This window comes from Doryrhamphus excisus, chromosome 18 (assembly GCF_030265055.1).
Source record: "Doryrhamphus excisus isolate RoL2022-K1 chromosome 18, RoL_Dexc_1.0, whole genome shotgun sequence".
In the NCBI taxonomy this organism is placed as follows: domain Eukaryota; kingdom Metazoa; phylum Chordata; class Actinopteri; order Syngnathiformes; family Syngnathidae; genus Doryrhamphus; species Doryrhamphus excisus.
Window position 1 is genome coordinate 3,843,335 of NC_080483.1, and position 21,006 is coordinate 3,864,340.

Here is a 21,006-nt window from a genome sequence, read left to right on the forward strand (position 1 = left end):
TTGCTGTCGCTGCGTGTTGAATTGATTTCCCTGCATGTGCGCCCGTTTGTTTGATTGAAACAGTGATCAGTAGGATGATAGCACAATAATGCATTGTCAGTTTATAATACATCCACTTTTATTTATGCATTTATCTTAATGTTTTTAAAGGACATTTACTTTTTTGCTGTTTGCCTGTTGAAAATGTTTCCCTTGAAGTTACTGACAGAGGCATAACAAACTATTGTTTTATTTTTCTTTGAAGGAAGTTCGTTTTTGTTTATTTGCCTGTTGAAAAATATTTTTACTGGACATTTGTGACAGATCCATAAGAAAATATTTATTTACTTTTTTACTTCTTTAATAATATACACTGTTTTAGGTCTCGGTTCAATAGGCTATGTGCAATCATTTCAATATGTTTTAATAAACATTGAACCAGTCCAGCCATCGGCTTGTAGCTAATTTCTTTTTTTGGCCCTTGGTGTGTTTGACTTTGACGTCCCTGTACTAAGCTCGGAGACCGGAGTTCGATTCCACCCTCGGCCATCTCTGTGTGGAGTTTGCATGTTCTCCCCGTGCATGCGTGGGTTTTCTCCGGGTACTCCGGGTTTTCCTCCCACATTCCAAAAACATGCTAGGTTGGCCACTCCAAATTGTCCATAGGTATGAATGTGGGTGGGAATTGCGGGATGCCTGTATGTGCCCTGTGATTGGCTGGCCACCAGTCCAGGGTGTACCCCACCTCTCGCCCAAAGACAGCTTGGATAGGCTCCAGAACCCCCACGACACCTCGTGAGGATATGCCGTAGAAAATTAATGAATTAATTAATTAATCCCTGTACTATGGCATTCATGCAGAGGAACAAGTACAACGTTCTGGAATGGCCATCTCAGTCCCCACACCGGAATTTTATTGAAAATCTGTGGTGTGATTTAAAGCGGGCTGTCCATGCTTGGAAACCATCAAACCTGACTCAACTGGAGATGTTTTGGAAAAAAGAATGGTCAAAAGTACCTTCAACCAGAATCTAGAACCTCAGTGGACGCTATAGGAAGCATTTATTTCTGCAAAAGCAGGATCTACGAAATATTGATGTCATTTTTCTGTGTCCAAATTTAGGCACCTACCTACTTGTGTTTGCACACTTTCTGTAAATCCTATAAACTTCATGTCACTTATCATCTATCACTTTGTCCGTCTGCTAAATGTTATATTTACCTGAAATGGCTGATCCCAACAGAACTCCACAACTCAATACAGAGTGCTGAAAAATGAGCATAACTGGTCCACTTTAATAACTGAATTTTGTGTTCAGTTGTGTTGTCATTGACTGATTGACTTCAATTTGTTTGATGATCCGAAACATTTAAATGTGACAAACATGCAGAAAAATAAGAATTCAGGAAATCACTTCTTCACTGCACTGTATTGAAATTGCAATGTGATGAAAGACACAAAAGTTGAACCATCTCAATACGCCTGTGACAAGTGCCGCAGAGAATAGATGGCTATGAACTCCCAGTCTTATCATTACCCGTCAGATGAGGCTCCGACTGTTTACGAGTTCCCTCGGCGATGGAGCGCACGATGGGCATGAGATTCTTCTTCTTTTCGTTCTGGTGGTGGTGCCTCTTGAGCAAAGCCTCACGCACTTTGACTCTCACACTGTCATCTAGCTCATGGGATGCCTCCTGATGGTCCAGGACCATGTCTGCAACACACACACAGAAAAATGTGTTATACAATCCTCCCTCACAATATACGCTACATATAGAGAACAAACAAGTCCTCTGTTTCTAAAATTACCATTATACAAATTTGTTGATTTAGTACATTTTCAAACAGCTAAAATTATGCATAGAGTACATTTGGAATACACAAATGTATTGTAATTGGTGTAAATCGGATGGAGGGTAGGATTAAATATGTGGAAGTTGAAAATTGCAAAGGCCCACAAGATGCCATGGAATCCAGCTCATTCCTCTTGCAATCACTACATAAAACTACGCTCTTCATGTTCATCAACAAGCTCTTGAGTGATCTTTGAAGCAACTAGAGCCTAGGCCAAAACTGGGGCAGCTAAAACCAGACTGGCCTTTGCAGAAAAGGAGACCGGACTCAAAATTGAGCAAACCAAGCTCCAAGCCAGGATTGGCTACATTAATCAACAGCGAGAAGCTGAAGTAGCCCACGCAGATGCCATTACGTTTGAGACCGCTGTGCCGAGTGTGGAAACTTGTAATCGCTTCAGTCTTTGAACTTCCAAAAGACTATGTCAAAATGGACTGAACTCCAGAACTACATTACCCAGCATGTCCAGCTTCATTTCAAAGAAGCTCCTAAAGAAGAAAATTATGTCCAGTTGACACACCCAGGCAGGGTTACATTGTTCACAGGACACTACACTTGCTGTCAATTGGAGGCCAGTGTTCCAACAGAGAACAGCCCAGACACACACAGCTGTCGGGGCTGTCTTGGGGCATGTGGCTGGTTCATGGCTCTTGGCGGTGTGGGTAGCATGAAAACTGTATGGAAATGATGAATTCATGTCCTCCACAAGAAAGGGCAAATGATATCAAAGATCTCAGCCGTGATATAGACGACTTACATGAACATTATGCAAGATATTTTCACCTTCTTTGTCCCCGACAGTAAAAAGCCATTCACAAGCAGAGGTCTCCTGTCAACAGTAAACAGATACCTCTGTCTTATGTTTGTATTTAGAGGCATATTGCTTGATATGCCAGGCAGGGGATGTGTCAGAATTAGGTTAGTCTGTTTCAATGTGTTTTTGGCGCCATTAGGAGTTGGTTAAAAACAGCAACCGATAATTGAAAGCATGGAAGTCCTCTATTCTGCAGGCAAGACAGCGTGAGCATTTCAGTTCATTAATCTGGCTCTTAATTTGTTTTATGTCCACAAAATGGCTTGATCCGTAATTATTCTGCTGTTCACAATTGGCCTTGGCGATTTAACTGAAAATTTACCGACGTCTGTAAATGTAAATAAATATGTAAATGTTTTAATGAAAAAGAAAATATTTTTTTTTGCCTGTTTTGCCTGTGTGTGCTGGTATGCTATGTTCATTCCCCTTTAAGGTGAGGTACAGCATGAGTAGTCACGTGACTCCACCCATCCAGAAGGGAAAATGGGATGTCACTACGCAATCCGCACTGGAAACGCAATCGGTGCTACACATGTGCAGAAGGTGTCGACAATCCGGCCTGCCTATTTTTACATTATTTGTCACATGTTAGGCATGTCACGATGCAATCTGTACCGGAAACGCAATTGATGCATTTTTCAGCAATCAAGGGCACCTCCCACTTCAACTCCCGAAAACATTATTAAGATTTGACAAATTACAACATAATTGATTGTTTTTTTCTTATGAGGCGATAAAGCAGTATCAGAAGTACAAAGATATACACAACCAGCAAATATTAATTCATTTTGTGGGAATCCTCTTTCATCCTGTTTTCAAAGTTTTCAGTACGTTCATAAAATGTTGATATAAAACCCACACAGCAACTTCATGCTCTGTTTCTTTCGTGCTTCGTTCTCCCTGCGCCGTGAGGCCTTCAGGCCCAGTTGTAATTGTGAGTGTTAGACACTAATTGTTTTTCATTTTTATTCCCGTACCCCCTATGACCATTGGTGTAGCCACTTTGGAAACATACAGGTCATAGGATTGCAGCCATTAATAATGGAGATGTGCTGTATGTTGGACAGGTGAGGTCAATAAATGCAATCATTCATCATTTACAGGTTTGGCCAATACGTCTTCTACCAATGACTCATCAGCAGAGCTTCATCTCGCTGCCTTGTCTTCTTCTGTCCTTCAGTTCTTTGCAAATAAGCTGCTGACTCAGCAGCTTCCAAACTTTCCTATGCCCCTCTATTGCCAGACAGTCTGCACACTCTCACACACACCACCCACATTAAATCTGAGCACATCTTAAGGTCAGTCAGTGCTGACCTGTTGAGAAGCATCAGTGTGGTCAGCATTGCTAATTAGACCGCTAACGAAGGGCATTGCAGTACCATGCTGGTGGAAATACACCTTTATCATATTTAGGCCTGTCATGATAACAAGGTTTGCTGGTCAATAATTGTGCTATAATTTATCGATAATTTTGAGAGGGGGGGGGGGGGGGGTGAACCATATTATAATTCAATGACGTCATGTCACATTTGAGCCACTACATGGTACTCAAGCATACCATACCTGTGCACGGCACAGAGGTCTCCTATTAATGTCAAAGTATGGCTAGACATCCCCAATTTACATACTAATCCTATTCACGGTGTCAAAAGAACTACACACAGCAACGAAATATGAATGATGAAATGTGATATGATGAAAACAGAGGAGACACTACCAACGTATAATTCAGAATAACGTCTGTCTAACATTTCCAGAAATGTTTGTTTTTCAATCGTTGACAGGTTAAATTTCTTTTGCAATTAGCAAGCAACACTGTGAACGCACACCAACGACAAAGGCTTTGCTTAATATACCCACTGAAACTGTGGCATTTGGCATAGAAACTATGGCTTTTGTAGCTTCATTCATATTTGCGTCTATGTGCTAACTGAGAGCACTGCATAGCCACCCGCCTCCACTACTCGGACAACAATGCTTAATATATGAAAAGCTCACTCTGTGCTCTGTCCATTTCATATAGAGACAATGCATGCAGACACATGCAGAGTGAACCCTCTTCTCATCCAGCCTGTTACCACAGGGACGAGCAGATGGAACAGACGCGCATTAAATGTACATGTACATGGCCCATAATTATCAACCTGTTGTTTTTTTATTGTTTGATAAATGGATTTATCCATTATCATGGCAGGCCTAATCATATTGAAGCTAAATAGTGATTGAGAGCTATCATGCATTGACAAGTCCATCAGTGCAAGGTGACTTATTTTTAATGCTACATTTTCTGCAAGAGAAGTTTAAAAACACCTACAGTACGGTACAGTGTGTTGCCCCTTTTTTTTTTTTTTAGCTCACACCGAGCTAAAAGTAACTAAAAATAGACTCAAATGTGTGGAAACGGATCTTTGTGCAGGTGCTTGTGGCAGGAGTCACATTGGAAAGTGTGTGTGTGTCTGGATATAGGTTGCTCAGGGGTCGTTCAGTCATGAGCATTTACTTAATCATCCATCAGCACAGGCCAAGAGCAAGCAAGCAGGCTATTTTTCTATACAGTAATCCCTCGGTTATCGCAATTAATTGTTTCCAGAGACAACCGTGACAAGTGAATTTACATAAAGTAGGATTCCTTATTTAAAAATTAGAACATGAAATAAAACCCCTAAAGTCACAGTTGGACTCCTAGTGCCTGACATAATAAGAGAAATTAAGATATACAAAACATGAAAAAGACTCACCACACGTTTATTTTTAACTTCCTGTTCTGTACAGTATTTCCTGTGGTGGCTTTTGTATCCTCAATACAATACTGCTGACAATGAGTGACCATACTACACGCCATCACGTCTGAATGCATCTTCTGAATGCCTTAATTTAGTTTTTGACTTCATTTAGACATTTTTATGCTTGAAAATGCTAAGAAATACATACAATACAAGTGTGCTTACATTTGTTATTTTAAACCAATAATATGACCTATTCAGCCACAAAATGTATACATTTGGGAAAAACTGTATAGCGTGAAGCCACAACCTTGCAAAAACATGAATACATAAAATACTTTTTTAGTTGTTTAAAATAGTTTTTATTTGAAAATGTTGCACACAAACACACCTGCTATCTCCTCAATGCAGTCGGCATGCATGTCGAGCAGAACACTGCCGTTGATGATGCAACTCCGTAGCTCAAACAGACTGTGGAGAGAGAGCGTGGCCACGTACGGTTTGCTCCACCTCTCACCGCCATCCTCCACATCTTCCTCAAACTTTAGCCACCTGCGAGGACAGACAAGGTCGATATCATTGGGGTCCAGGTACTGAAATATGCCTGTATAATTTTTTTCATGTGCTTCTCAAAAGGTTTCCCTAGGGCTGGGAATCTCTGTTTTAAATGATCACATAACAACGTCAGAATAAAACAACTAAACCACTATGTTGTATTCCTGTGAGAGAGAGCACTTGAGCCCTTCCAGGTCCAGTAAGCTCTAAATGTAAACATCCATGCCACCAGAAGATTTTATTACCAGGCTGGGATGCTGATGGCTCCCAGAGGAAATACTAACCTGGCTGTTTCCTTCCACTCAGCATCTTTGCCATCTTTCACACAGATCTCATCCAGCTCAGTGAATAGCTCATGGGCCATGTGTTCATCATCTTCCTCAGTTCCCAGAATAAACTGGACTCGCTGGGACGGCGTGTCTGAAGAGGGGACACCATACTTTGACATTAGAGTTATGATTTGTTTGTTCGGACATGCCAGTTACAATTAACCCTTGCACAATTCAACAATAATCAGAACTTATTTACAATTAAATATTCATTCATTCATTTTCTACCGCTTATCCTCACGAGGGTCGCAGGCGGTGCTGGAGCCTATCCCAACTGTATTCAGGTGAGAGGCGAGGTACACCCTGGACTGGTCGCCAGCCAATCACTGGGCACATTTAGACGAAAAAACATTCACACTCACATTCATACCTATGAACAATTTGGAGTAGCATGTTTTTGGAGGAAACTGAGGAAACTCCAGAGGAAACTGGAGTTCCCGGAGAAAAGCCATGCATTCACTCCAGCATGCCTGTGACCCTGGTGAGGATAAACAATAGAAAATGAATGGATGGGTGGACATAAAGCATTGAATTTAAGCATGGCAGGCTTCATAGTGATGTGCGTTTTGTCGCACTTTTAAAAGATAAAAACTTGATCAAGACATTATCTGTGTCTCTTTGTCAGTGACGTCATCTTCCTCAAGGCATGTGGTGGTCATGGGAGTTGTAGTGGACCTGTCAAATACAGTTGATTCGCTTTTCGTATTCATATTTAACTTATCAGCACTATTTATCATTCATACCTGATGCCGTATCTAGGAAACGTCACCTGCACTGTCCAGTATCCAGGTATTTATTTCACACTGCTTGAATTTTTGGCTAAAAAGTTACTTAATCAATTTAAATTTACTGAATCCTGAATATACAGAATTTACTGAATACTGAATAATAACAATCTTGTTACCTCTAATTTTGCAGCTTCAAGGCTGTTTCGTGGTTGAATGCAGTCTATTATTAGTCGAAACATATGCATATCAAAGCACATTTTATTAATTTGCTGCCTGAATTAAGATTTTTATGCATAACAATACATAATACATAATACATAATACATAATACATAATACATAATACATAATACATAATAACAAGGGACTCTTATGTCTTGTGCTCAAACTACAAAAATATTCAATTTTTAAGGAATCCTATTGGATCTTTAAACAATTAACCGCAATAAGCAAGGGATAGGTTGTCAACCACTGCTGATAGTAAGGGGAATCACGGAAATGTAAAACAAAAACATCGGACGCGCAGCATAGCCTGTTCTTCTTGTTCAGCAATCCTTTCTTTTTAATGTGGTGATTGAGTTTTGGTGAATTAAATAAAATGATTTGTAGTATTGTTAATACTACTAGATGTAGGGACTGTGTGGGTAATAACACACAATAAAGTACAGTAGTTAATGAGGACCGAACCTACCTAACCCAAACCTTACTCATTAGTTCCTTATTAGTTCCTCATTAGTTCCTCAGTAACTGCTCTAAATGTATGTGTCTTAGTCATTAGTTCCTCAGTAACTACTGTATTTTTGTGTACATTATTGTGAGACCGTGTTGGTAAATGTGTGTGATTGCACACTATTGTGAGTCTCTATGATTACTACTAGTCTGGTTGTGCACACCAGCGTAAAATTTGCAAACGGGTCTCTCTGCTAATTAGCAGCTTGTCGATATTGGCCTTTAGGCATGTATCTACATGGGTGTGTGGATGTGTGTTCATACTGTATTGACAGGCGTGACTGAACAGGAATGACCAAAACACTATGGACCAATGTGTGAGTTAGAAAATGTGGCGTATCTGTGCGTACCATGACAGGGCGACTTCTCACTTTCCGCGCTGTGTGGCGTTGAGATGCTTCCTGCCCTCCTGTCTTTCTTACGATGCCGAGACCCATGAGCCTTGTGGTGCCGATGGCTCTGCCGTGGCATCCGGACCCCAACAAAGAGGGTCCTATGGCCTGGGAATGACGTGACAGGGACACGGCATTAGTACACCTGAAAGATAGAGCTGTATCTTTGATAAACATAATAAGGCACACAGTCTTGTTTGACACTGCCAGAGAAGTATTATGTAATGTAAAAAAGTAAAACAAGTAAAAGTAAAGTAAAAAAGTAAAACACACAATTAGCTTATGCTGGGATACAAAGTAAAAAAAAATAAGTAAGTAATTGATAAGAAATCAATCAAATAAAAAAATAAATATAAAGTAAAATAAACTAAAATTATTAATAGTAATTACACAAACTAATAAGCAAATACAGTTTATGTAGTGATGAAAGAAAGAGAAAGTACTAAAAATAAAGTGTGCACAATAAATCCAATTTGAGTTAAAAATAGAAAATAAAATAAACTTGATGATTAAAGACTAGAATTTGATTAATTAATGCAAGATATGCAAGAGCATATTAATTTACGATACATTAACATCTTCCATGACATGGTATTGTTGAAATTTCCACACCTGCCTCTGTTATTATAATGAATAGTCGATTTATTGTCAGATTTAATGATTTAATGTTAATATCAGGGCTATTCCTCCGTGTTATAAAGGACAGTTGCTGCCAATATTGGAAGGAAATGAGTGTGTGCATCTACAGTATGTTCATCTCCAATTATTCATCGTTATTTACATTGTATCCCCGAACATTTAGCATTTTGTTTTGCTTGTGTCATCTTTGTACTCACCTTCAAGTTCTTCTTTCTCATAGTGGATGTTCAGCACTGAGCTGGTCCCACCCTGGTCTACCACCACCTCCTCATCTGGCCGCTGGTGGACGGACAGACACAACATGACAGTTAAGTACAGTCTTACCTTACTCATCATCATCACAGACATTTGTCTTTTTCTCAGCTGCATCACACACACATATTCTGTTTTTAAATGCAACCTTTTCAATGCAATCAATACACACATGCTGTAACGATACAACAGTTTGAGATTGTTAACAACATCCATAATTGAAAGCAGACAGCTGAGCAGTTGCATGACCTTGTGCCAACTGCAATATATACAGTACCTCAGTGCTTGACTAATCTGTGACCAGAAACACGCACACACACGCAAGCACGCAAACGCACAGAAAACACTGTATTTGTGGCAGATTCTGACAAGATTTTAGATCGATGTCATAATACAAAAATAAATACAATATCATAGAGGGTGTATAATCCTATGGTATGTAAAAAAATAAATATAAAAATCACAAAAACAAAAGGGGGGATCTTAGACAGTATTATTAGGAAAAGTAATAAGAAAACAGACTACCCTTATTATTTCACGGTTGGAAACTCCAATAATGATGGTATAAATGAGATTGCTGAAAAGCTCAACAACTACTTTGTAAATATTAGTCCAAAACTGAAAGAGGGAATTCCAAAATTCTGGACAAGGCAGGAAAGGAATGAAACGATAGAAATGAATCCTAATGACTTATACCGGTGAACAAGCCGAGTGGATGTCTGCGTGCCGCAGCGGTTATATAAGATGAATGAAGTGCTGTCATTGTGAGAAGAAGGAACGTTCGTGGGTGGAAGTATCTACTCAGCAGACTGCTCAGTCATAGCACAAAATCATTATAAACACTCAACAATCCTCTTCTGACCTAAACAGGTTGAATTGGCGATAAACCCCGGTGAAAGTTGGCTAGATCTCCTCTTATAGAGCGTGAATGGAAGCCAGCAGGAATTAGCTTGTATGGTTGTGTATGCGCGACTCGGGCTCGATGATGATACGGCTTTAAGGTAAAGAACGGTTTATAGTGCCCAGTGACGACCTGGAAGTTCTGAGTGACAAAATACAAGAAGAATGTCTATTTTTGAACATAGCTCGTCTCTATCCGTAAATACACAATCTCCACACACACTGTACACACAAAACAAGAGTGTCATAAATATCTTCCATATGCAGTTGGAATTGCATGGGTGTCTACATTTTCCTTAACCACAAACACAGACAGGCATTACTGTTTGTTACAGACTTAGCAATGTGTGCAGAGGCTGACAAGTTAGCCAGATTGTTACCAATAAATAAATGTGTTTTACAATTTGAGAGAAGAGTAATTCATTCATTCATTCATTCATTTTCTACCGCTTATCCTCACGAGGGTCGCGGGGGGTGCTGGAGCCTATCCCAGCTGTCTTTGGGCGAGAGGCGGGATACACCCTGGACTGGTCGCCAACCAATCACAGGGCACATATAGACAAACAACCATTCACACTCACATTCATACCTATGAACAATTTGGAGTCGCCAATTAACCTAGCATGTTTTTGGAATGTGGGAGGAAACCGGAGTCCCCGGAGAAAACCCATGCATGCACGGGGAGAACATGCAAACTCCACACAGAGATGGCCGAGGGTGGGATTGAACTCGGGTCTCCTAGCTGTGAGGTCTGTGCGTAAAACACTCGCCGCCGTGCAGCCGTGTAATTCATTATATGGCTTAATGTTTGTAGCTTTTTATACAAGACTCTGTTGAAGTTACATTTTATATCATTTCATCGTCATATCGGGATACATCCTAAAAATACTGTGATATATGCTAAAGTCCATATTGCCCAACTGTAAAAGAGGGTTATCAATGAGTTTGTAGAACCGCTGACATACATCAGTAATTTATCATTTCAGACTGGAAAATTCCCTAACAAATTGAAAGCAGCTAAAGTAGTTTCAATTTTTAAAAATGGAGACAAAAATCTATTTACAAACTACCGACCAGTCTCCTTATTACCACAATTCTCTAAAATTATAGAGAAGCTATTCAATAACAGGTTGGGCAAATTTATGAATGCAAATGAATTACTTGCAGAAAGTCAGTATGGATACAAAGCTAACATTTCAACCTCACTGATCAATAATGTTACAGATCATAGAAAGTGTGCAGCTTCAGTATTTATTGATCTGACTAAAGCCTTTGCAATCAATCATGACATTTCAATAACAAAATTAGAAAGGTACAGAATCAGAAGATTAGTTTTGAATTGGGTCAAAAGCTACTTAGCTAACAGGAAGTAACATGTAAAGCTAGGAGAACACACATATGCACGTTTAAACACATATTACGTGTGGAGTACCCCAGGAGTTAATACTGGGACCAAAACTGTTGGTATTATTTGTAGATGATACTACTGCCTTTTGCTCCAGAGGAAGCAGAGAAGAGATAATTTAAAAGGTCACATATGAATTGGTTATATTTCATAGTAACAGGTTACCTTGTTTTATCCTAAGTTTTATATTCAACAAAGTTTGCTAACAAAGGTGAAATAAACTATGCCAAGTAACGCTACTTCGTGAACAGTCCACATTTAGCTTCTTCTGACGCCATCAGCGCCTCTGATTGGTTAAAAACTGCCTTCGCAGTCCATTACTGTATATTTTTTAGAGTGTGCCGTGGGGCAATTAAAAACAGCTGTGCATGCTTTGGACACCTCTGTTCTAATGTCACTACGTCTTACTGTATATAAAAACAACACAATCTCACACACTCACAGAAAGCGTTATCAGTCACTGCAGCTGTGGTTGGTGAAATGAGAGCTTCCATTCAGTGTGCGTCAAGCTGGAGGCACTGGGCTCCATTAGAGCTGGACTGTTACCAAACATATGGACAACAAACGTGAGAGAGAAACACCATGAAAGCTTTTTGTTCCAGAAATAGACACACAGCATCAGATCATCAATTGTGAATCAATTTACTTCAAAGGCTGCATGGCTGCTGAGATGATGTTGCATATACTTCATTGGGGTATTTTAAACAGTAAGTATAACAACCAGTACAACAGAATACCCTTTTAACTACTGACCAGTTTCCTTATTACCACAATTTTCTAAAATTATCAAGAAGCTAAATAACTGTTTGGACAAATGTAATAATAAAAATGAAAGTAAATACCAATAAAAAGTCAAATTTTAACTTCTATGGCACTGAAATTAAGGAGGGAATTACAGTCTGTTGTTATCGGTGTTGACAGACTGCTCGCTGGTTAAGCTAGCCCCATTTACTCCGATTTTCAACAGACCTTTTCTTTCAGACCTTTTCTTTTGGACTTCTCTTTTCAACCAATTTTTTCCAAACACTAAAACGACTGACTAGACCAAGATTGCCCCATCGGCTTGGACTTCCAGCGGTGTCAACGGACTTGTTCTTCAAGTTTCCTGCTAACTCGCCGATCAACAAAAAACGTGAGTATTGCTTCGTGCAACTCCTGTTACGTCCTCCTTGAGAGGCTTTCCCTGTGTCCGCCAACTAGAGCAGAGTAATTTTGTAACGATAGATGTAGCGGGCACACCGGATAGCGTAGGTTGTAGCCATCCTACTAGTCTCATTAGCATTAGCCTTAAGCAGCCTGCTAACCGCGGTGAGCCAATTGAGACGCATAACAGGTATACTCCCTTAGAAAGCCCTACTCAGACACAGTCTACTGGCTCCCGCACATTAGTTATAGGTGAGAGCATCCAACATTGAAGCTAGCCTTAGGGAGCTGACTCGCAACAGGTCTAGACACCAACATAAAGGAAACAACACTAGTTTCTCTGACATAGTGATTAAGGATTGACCGATACATCGGCCGGCCGATATATCGGGCCGATATTTGCGTTCTGTACTTGAATCGATATCGGAGTGGGTTCACCGATGCATTTTACCACCACATGATTTACAGACAGGCATCCGCCGGGCAGGTTTGTGTTGCTTGAAGACCCTGCAACACACACAGTCGCGGTACCCCTCCCCCACTGAAAGAATGGTGAATCACACGGGTACATTTTCAACTTTTAATTAGTCTCTAACAGTTAAACTTAGTTGAAATATTGTCACCTGCTTTGAAATAGGAAACATGAACGCCAAGTGCATGCAATATACGTGCTTGAAAATATAGTTTAGTTTGCTGAATGCTTCATCTTTAAAAGTGCCTACCGTTGTAATTAGGGAGCTGTTGATGTAGTTGGAGGCTAATATGTACAGCTGTTACCAACACCGCTTTAATGTCAACGTTGGCAATTCAGTCCCATGGTGTTTGTAGGAGTTTCATTCAGCCAACGCCAGGCTGAGGTTAAATGCGCGTTGTGTTATGTGTGTGCGCTCTCTCCGAGCACGCACGCACACACAGAACGAATTGGAGCAGCCGTGTCTGCTTATCAGAGGTCTTTAGCATGCACAACACGAACTTTAATGATGAGAGAAATGTTTTATATATCGTACTAAATTGTGTCAGTGTGATGTGTTTGTGTGTGTGGACGCACACCTCCATGCGTCTCACCGCGGAGGATGCTAGCTAAAACTTAAACTACAACAGAAATGCTTTGCACATGTTGAATATTTATTCTTTTTAAAGTTGATAATGCCGTTTAAATGTGTGTTTAAGAAAGCTGAATTCTACTGTGTTCAGTGTTTACATTTCAATAAATATTTGTTTAAACTTGAGACCTGTAATATTTGTTATCATTGTCATTTTTTCATGTTAGATAGATAGATAGACTCCCTTTATTGTCATTGCACAAAAACACAGTAGTGAAATTGCCAATGAAATGTCGTTGCCTGGCTCCCATATAACAACAGACACAAACATGTTGCGGGATCAACAGCAATTGAGGGATCAAAAGCAGTATTGGCCACAAATATCGGCCCAAGTAAAATCGGCCATCGGCTAAGGGTGATGGAAAAAAAATCGTTATCGGCACCGGCCCCAAAAATTGGTCGATCAAATACCGTGCCACTCGCAAGTCTGAGGAAACAGTAGCTCTTGGCAGAAGCCAAACACAGTGCATGCACAATGAGCTCGTCACCCAGTGGAAATTGCAGGAGTATAACCATATAACAGTCTGACTCACAGTGTCATCTTACTGAGAACAAAACAAATTTCATCACACAGTAACTTAACACTACAAAAGTACAGTATACACACCTTCGTTGTTTCCTTCGCACATTCTGTCCTGTTTTCTTGTGTCTTCTATGTTCCTTTTTTCTTGTGTTAAAGCTAAACTTTTGCCCATTATCTACAATGGTCATGTGAAACTAATGGTGGCAACTTTGATCCATCGCCACAACATGCTAGCACCACTGTGAAGCGTGATTTTTCATGGCCAGTTGTCACTATATTCATGCGCTTTTGCCCTTTCTCTGCGACACTTCGACCCATGGGGATGTCAAAACTGAGGGGGACTTCGTCCATGTTGATGATATTTAGAGGTTATCACATGGTTTGTCTGGTATCAGGCCCCGTATCATGCCCCGGGGGCATGATACTGGGCCTGATACCAGACAAACCATGTGATGATCTTATTATCACATACTATTTAATCATGAGCTTATTATCACGTACTTTCGTTTTTCCATCGTGCCAGAGAGTTGAATTTTGATTTGAGAGAATCAGGCTCGTATTCATCCCCATTTTCTTTTCTGATTGATAAAATAATGTAGCGACCCTGACGTGTTCATGTTGAAATGTTGTGCTCTTGAGTGTTCCGCGTGACTGTGAATGCACCAGGGGTGGGGGCGTGTCGTGTTGAGGAAGCACTGTTGTGTTGCTGGCGGTGGTTGCAACGGCGTGGTTACGGCCGACAGTAGCCAGTATTGTTGTGTAATAAAAGCTTGTTAGCGATCACAGTCGTGTCCTTTCCATAGCGTCGGCAACGACGTTACAATAAAAATAGACACGTATTTGTCTTTGGGGAGTACTTTCTACCAGTCTTCGTTCGTTCTTGCAGTTGCAGTCGCCCTTGGTTTTCCGACTTGTATTTGCATTTTTAGTTTTTCGATCATTTCAAGAGTGTCCTCCTCATTAATGGTGATAAAACGTTCCATTTCTAATATTCTGTTTGCTATTACCCCTATTTTTCTTTCGCCGGGAGTGTCAACCGCTGACATGTTGACAGAGCACAGACGGCAGCAAAACAAACCCTTGTGCGCTGTTCTCTGATTGGTTGTTTCACGGGCACGATACCAGAGCAGCGCGCTCTGATTGGACAGCTACGGGGGCTGATACTGACATGGTTAAACTCTATAGTTTATCAGTATCACTGCCCTGGGCATTGACACAGTATCATTTCGGCCTTTTCCCGTATCATTCATGGGCGGTTTCTAGGGTACAGGGCCAATTAACACTGTAGTATGTGATAAGATCTGGTATCACGGTGTGCTCAGTTACTTGTTTTTCAACAAACTCACAGAAACTATCGATCTTGGCTTGAAAATCTGCTGGCAGTTTTTGTGACACCGCTGTCCGTGCTCTGATTGAGAGGCAATTGCGTTTCATGAAGCAGAAGCTTGGGAACGACCTGGGCATGGAGACGTAACTGCACGGTTGACAAGCCTCTACAGGCAGAACGTTGTTCAAACACCCACTGGCGAACTCGGTCCTCTCGCTGGGGCCATCTAGCTTTGAGCCCGCGGTTAGCTTTTTTTGTTTTCTTCATCGTAGTAAGAGTAGCCTCCACTTTATGCCAGTCCCTAACAAGTTTCTCAATTACTCCAAACTTTCTCTCTGCTGCTCGATTACTGTTTTCAGCTGCAAATTTTACTACTTGCAGCTTGTAGTCTGCAGAATATGTTTTCTTTTGGGGGGCATTTGTGGTCGTTCTCGGTTGTCTTCATAAGCTAACATCTACTGTTTAACTATTGAATTGTTAAGGAGTAGGAGATATCAGTGCGTAAGTCTAGAGTACCCTCTTGTGGCTGTCTGTGAAATCACATATATATTTTTTCATTTATAAGTGGTTCTGGAGTATAAGTCGCAGGAACAGCCAACCTATGAAAAAAAGTGTGACTTATAGTCCAGAAAATACAGTATATAAATATATATTTTGTAGCTTTTACATTTTTTTGTTTTGTTAGCTGCTACAACAGCTGTAGTAGCTTGGTTAATATGGAACACTGTTGCTTTGGTGTTTTTTGAGGGTTTTAATGTTAGAGCTTTAGAGCCAAAATAGGTAGGTTCCAATGACGTGCATTGTTAGCTAGCTTATCCCAACTTGTTTTTTTCTTGTTAGAATGCACATAGAAGAGACACATATACATATGTGTCTGTATAGTATTTGTCATTTATATGTGAAGTATGTAGATGTGGATACAAAATGCAGGACCTGTGCAATATCATCAACTTTGAGGTCGGTTTGCTTTGGTAGCATTTTGTCATGTCTCGCAACTATGGTTAAGGCAGTGTTTCTCAATCATTTTCTGTCATGCCCTCCAAAGGGACAGATATGTTATGTCCCATGCAAATTGAAATGTAAGAGAAACTGATAATATCTATTTATTTATATGTACTGTACAGGCTGAACTTGAAACTGAATCCATAATAATGTAACAAAATCATGTTGTGTAAAATATATTTGTACATGTTGGCATGTCTGCACTCACATTGAAAGTACCCCTTTTTTTATTTTTTTTTTTGTCCCGTCCAGCCATTGGTTTAGTATTGTTTTATTAGTATTGTAGATCGAAATGTGCCCTTACATGCTAAACAGATTTGCTCTGTGTCAGGAAAAGTGTAAGTTACAACTTCCCTGTACTAAGAAATTTTATTTACCGTTATTTGATGTTTTTGTTATGTGAATTTGGAGCGGCCGGAGCAAGAAGAAACACAGACAAGAAGAAGAAGAGAAACTGGGGTGGGCATGGGGGGGACAGTACAGAGAGAGAGACTAAAACAGCAGCAACAACAATTCCCATGACAACAACAGTGACAAACAGGACTGCATCAGTTAAATGTCAATGATGGCTAAGGGTCACAATGGAGATGATATCACTGAAATTAAACAGTCAAACTTACCAGTGGCAATAGTAACAATGAAGGCATGAACTGTGATAGTAAACAGAATTACAGCAATACAGTTGCACTAATTAAAATCTTGCTGCTTGATATCATTATTACTGTAATAATAGCATACCAATAGCATAAAGATATCAAGGATAAGACAGTAGATTGTGTAGAGAAGCACCCATGTGCTGTTAGTGCCCATATGGAGGTGTGTACTTCTGTACTTCTGTGTGCATATTCATATATGTGTGCGCAAGTGTGCTCATATGTGTGAATGTGTGTGTGTGTGAATGTGTATTTGTCACTGAAAATGACAAAAGCAGAGGGACTGCCTACCACCCAGTAAACCCCGCCCCGCGCATCCAGGTCAAGCCCTCATCGCCAGAGATCCACCGGCCCCGTTGGTGCGGGCAAAGCCAGGGCCGACTCCCCAAGACCCCGAAGCATCCCCCCGAAGAGACCAGCAAGGGGCCATGGAGGAGCAATCCCAACCAGCAACAGGGCGCCAGCAGGCCGGAGGAGAATCACACACCCAAGACCGGCGGGAGACCATACCCCACTAGGGCAGAAGGGCATCGAGGGCCACACACCTGCTGGCACAAGGGTGCCTCCGCCAACCGGAATGGAGCCCATCCATGGCCAGAGGCGCCGCCCCCCCACACACACCCCCAGGAAGCGGAACCCGGCCCGCCCCAGGTAACCCCAGGCCTGACCACCGACACAGGACCACCCCGGCCGGGACAGAAGAGGCTCACTGCCCCATGGAGGACCGGGCAGCAGAGATGGAACATATACTAGATAGACATATAATATTAATAGAACTAATCATTAATAAGTATTTAAAACAATAAATAAAATACATAAAATACATAAAAATAGCTCAGTCACACGTGCACACCCCATCCACTCAATACGCACACACGCAAGCACACACCGTGGACGTCCCCGGGTGGGGCGTCCAGGGCGCTATAGGGCGGGGGACCCAGGGTTCCCAGACCCACAACCAGGCCCCGAGCCCAGGGAGACACGGACCGCCAAGGGATAGCACCCCAGACCCCCCTCGACCACGGCTTCGGGGCTACAGCAGTGAGGCAGACAAAGGAACGGGCGAGGGGAGGAGGCCCACACATGAGCAAGCAGAGGGGGCACGCAGGCGCGCGGCAAGGCACTCCACCGCGCCGCCCGACACCCGCCGGGCAGCTCACCCCCGGAGAGGAAGTGCCACAGCTCCAAGCCACGGTGAGGCCAAGCACCAGAGCCGAGGAGTCAAGACCAGCGCAAGGGCTAGCACGTAGCAGACACCCAAATGCCCGGGAGAGCATCGTCCCCCCCAGCAGGCCCCAGACCAAGGGAGGTAGCGCCAACCGCGCCCCTTGGGCAAGCCTCAGCGTCAGCTGGTTCCAGTGGGACCTCCAGGAAGGCTAGGCAGACCAGACCAAAACATCCTGCAGCCCAGGGCACCCTGAGCAAGCCGTCATGCCCCAGCAACCTGCGGGCCAATCGCGGGGATAGGCAGAAGGCTCTCCGGTCCAGCCCGCCACGCCTGTGTGTGTAATAAGATGGTATTGTGTAGATCAGACCTGGGCAAATTAAGGCCCGCGGGCCACATCCGGCCCTTTGTACGTCCCTGTCCGGCCCGCGTGAGGCCAATCATAAACACCATAAATTGAACTTTTTTTTTAACTTTTATTTTGAAATTTTATTTTGAAAAGCGTTACGTCGCTACGTATGCACGTCGTAGACGTAGCACCTTCACTCGCGTATACACGTGTGTGAGTGAAGGTGATGCTGTTCGCGAGGTTATCCCCAAGATGTCGGCACACCCCAAGAAAAGAAAAGTTGATAACGAATGCCGTATTTTCAACAAAACATGGACTTCCAAATATTTCTTTACAGAAAGTAAAGGCAAAGCAGTGTGCTTAGTCTGTGGTACACAGGTTGCTGTGTTTAAAGAATATAATTTGAATCGCCACTACACCACCAAGCATGAAGATAAATACAGAAATCTGTCTGGTGAAGAGCGTGCAAGGGAGTCTGATGCATTGCTTGCAAAACTACAAACCCAACAAGGATTTTTCACTAAACTTCACACTCCCAGAGATGCAGCCGTCAGGACAAGTTATGTCATTTCTCACAAAATCGGCAGAAAAAGTAAGGCGTTTTCCGACGGAGAGTTTATTAAGGAGTGTTTATTGGACTCTGCTGCGCTGATGTGCCCAGAGAAAAAAGGCGCATTTGAGAACGTTTCACTCTCCCGACGCACTGTAACGAGGCGGATTGAGGACATCGCGGGTGATGACCACCTCTCAGCTGTCCTTCGCATAGCCACTTCAGACATTCCGCCAGATTTCAATGCCCTTGTTCAAGCCCAGAACAGACTGGATTATTCTCACTGAAGAGGTAACATGAGGTGGAAAGCATTACAAGTTATTGTTTGTGGAGATTAACAAGTTAAAAAATAAATTGCACTGGTTCAATAATTGTTTTTCCAATTATTGAACCAATAGACCACAGTTTCACATAACCTAATATACATATTTACAGAGTGCTTTATTCTTCTGATTATCAGTACCAGCTATTCAAAATATTTAATTTAAGTATTTTACAATGAAAGAAAGTTGGTGGCCCTCTGACACAATTCAGGCTTCTCATGCGGCCCCTGATAAAAATTAATTGCCCACCCCTGGTGTAGATTGTGCAATTAAAAATAGGCCTGCACCAAAGGGCTGGCCTATGTGTGGTGTATGTATCATATGGAGTAATTAAAAATGGAGGGAAGCTGAGCAATGGTGGGTCCCATGCCTGCCCAGATCCCCCCCAGAACTGAATGTCTAAGGTGCGGTTAAAATTGGGTGACCAAGCCAGAGGAATGCTGAGGACAAAGGGGCATCCGTAAGGAAACCTCTCATCCCCGGCACAACCAATTGCAGATCACCTCACAAGGTCCTACATGCATGTGCCTTTCTTCTTTTATATTGTTTTTTTTTTTTCTTGTATTATATTTTTAGAACGTGCCACGAGCAAATAAAGAGGCCACCAGGCTGCACTTTGGACACCCCTGTTGTACATAGTCATTGTGCAATATTACATGTAACAAACTTGCATTTGATAGCCTTTGGCACATTGAAGCAATAGGAACCTTCTAACACTGATAGTAATCTCCTCATAGTCACCTTTGAATAGCAACGAATAGCAATTGTGATCGTCTTTAGTGCTGACACTTGCAACATTCTTTGGCCCCATGGTGGGCTATTTGATAGCAGTACTCAATAAAAAAACACGTAGGGTGTGTTGTTTGAGCACTCAATTGTGCAGAATGATACAGTACGGGGCAAACTGACTGGTTTCCGACGCACAATATCATATGATAACTGAGACATTATACAAAAATGGAGGCAAACCATTTACGAAAGTGTAAAAAAATAATAATCACGAAAACTGGGGAGTTTGAAAAGAAAGGATTGAGGGTACAGTGGAACCTTGTTCCAGAAGGTTGGAAATAATGTAAATCCGATTAATACATTCTAAGAGATGGAGCTGACAGCCATCATGACTGCCATGTAGTAGCAAAATGCTAACAGGGAAGTTTTGTGATGAAAATACATTGAGAACACTGTTGGACCACGTATCAATAACATGACACACCAGATTGTACACTAACTAGAAAAAGTCAGAAAACCGAGGCAAAATTTTGGCATACATGTTTTATGCTAAGCAGGATGTACGCTAACTTAAGTTCACATAGCTTTTTTCAGATTTGGTCACCAGACTAATGCAACATGTTTTTCTTTTCTTTTCAAGATGTGTCTGAAAAGGATGTTCTGTCTCTGAGAGCAGAAGAGGGGGGAAAGTGCAGTTGCACATGGTGTCCTAGTTACTGGAGGATGCTGTTAAACCTCCGTGTGATGCAGAAACACACAACACTCCCACACAAACACTCTTCTCTCATCTCACTCACATTACTATTTTATAATGACGTACAATTTTCATCATATGGCCAA

General features: G+C 41.7%; 1 protein-coding gene across 4 annotated transcripts in view; it reads right to left on the reverse strand.

Annotated features, from left to right (window-relative positions):
• slc4a8 (solute carrier family 4 member 8) overlaps positions 1-21,006 on the reverse strand; it is a 64,496-nt gene that overhangs the window by 36,463 nt on the left and 7,027 nt on the right. For 2 of the 4 annotated variants that reach the window (XM_058055936.1, XM_058055935.1), the window contains exons 2-6: positions 8,940-9,021; positions 8,062-8,211; positions 6,211-6,346; positions 5,763-5,923; positions 1,518-1,694 (exon numbers count right to left, since the gene is read on the reverse strand). In XM_058055936.1, coding sequence (XP_057911919.1) covers positions 1,518-1,694; positions 5,763-5,923; positions 6,211-6,346; positions 8,062-8,211; positions 8,940-9,021 — 706 coding nt within the window. Of the gene's footprint in view, positions 1-1,517; positions 1,695-5,762; positions 5,924-6,210; positions 6,347-8,061; positions 8,212-8,939; positions 9,022-11,741; positions 14,393-21,006 lie in introns of those variants that run through there. The other 2 variants (XM_058055937.1, XM_058055939.1) reach the window with 2 other exon arrangements.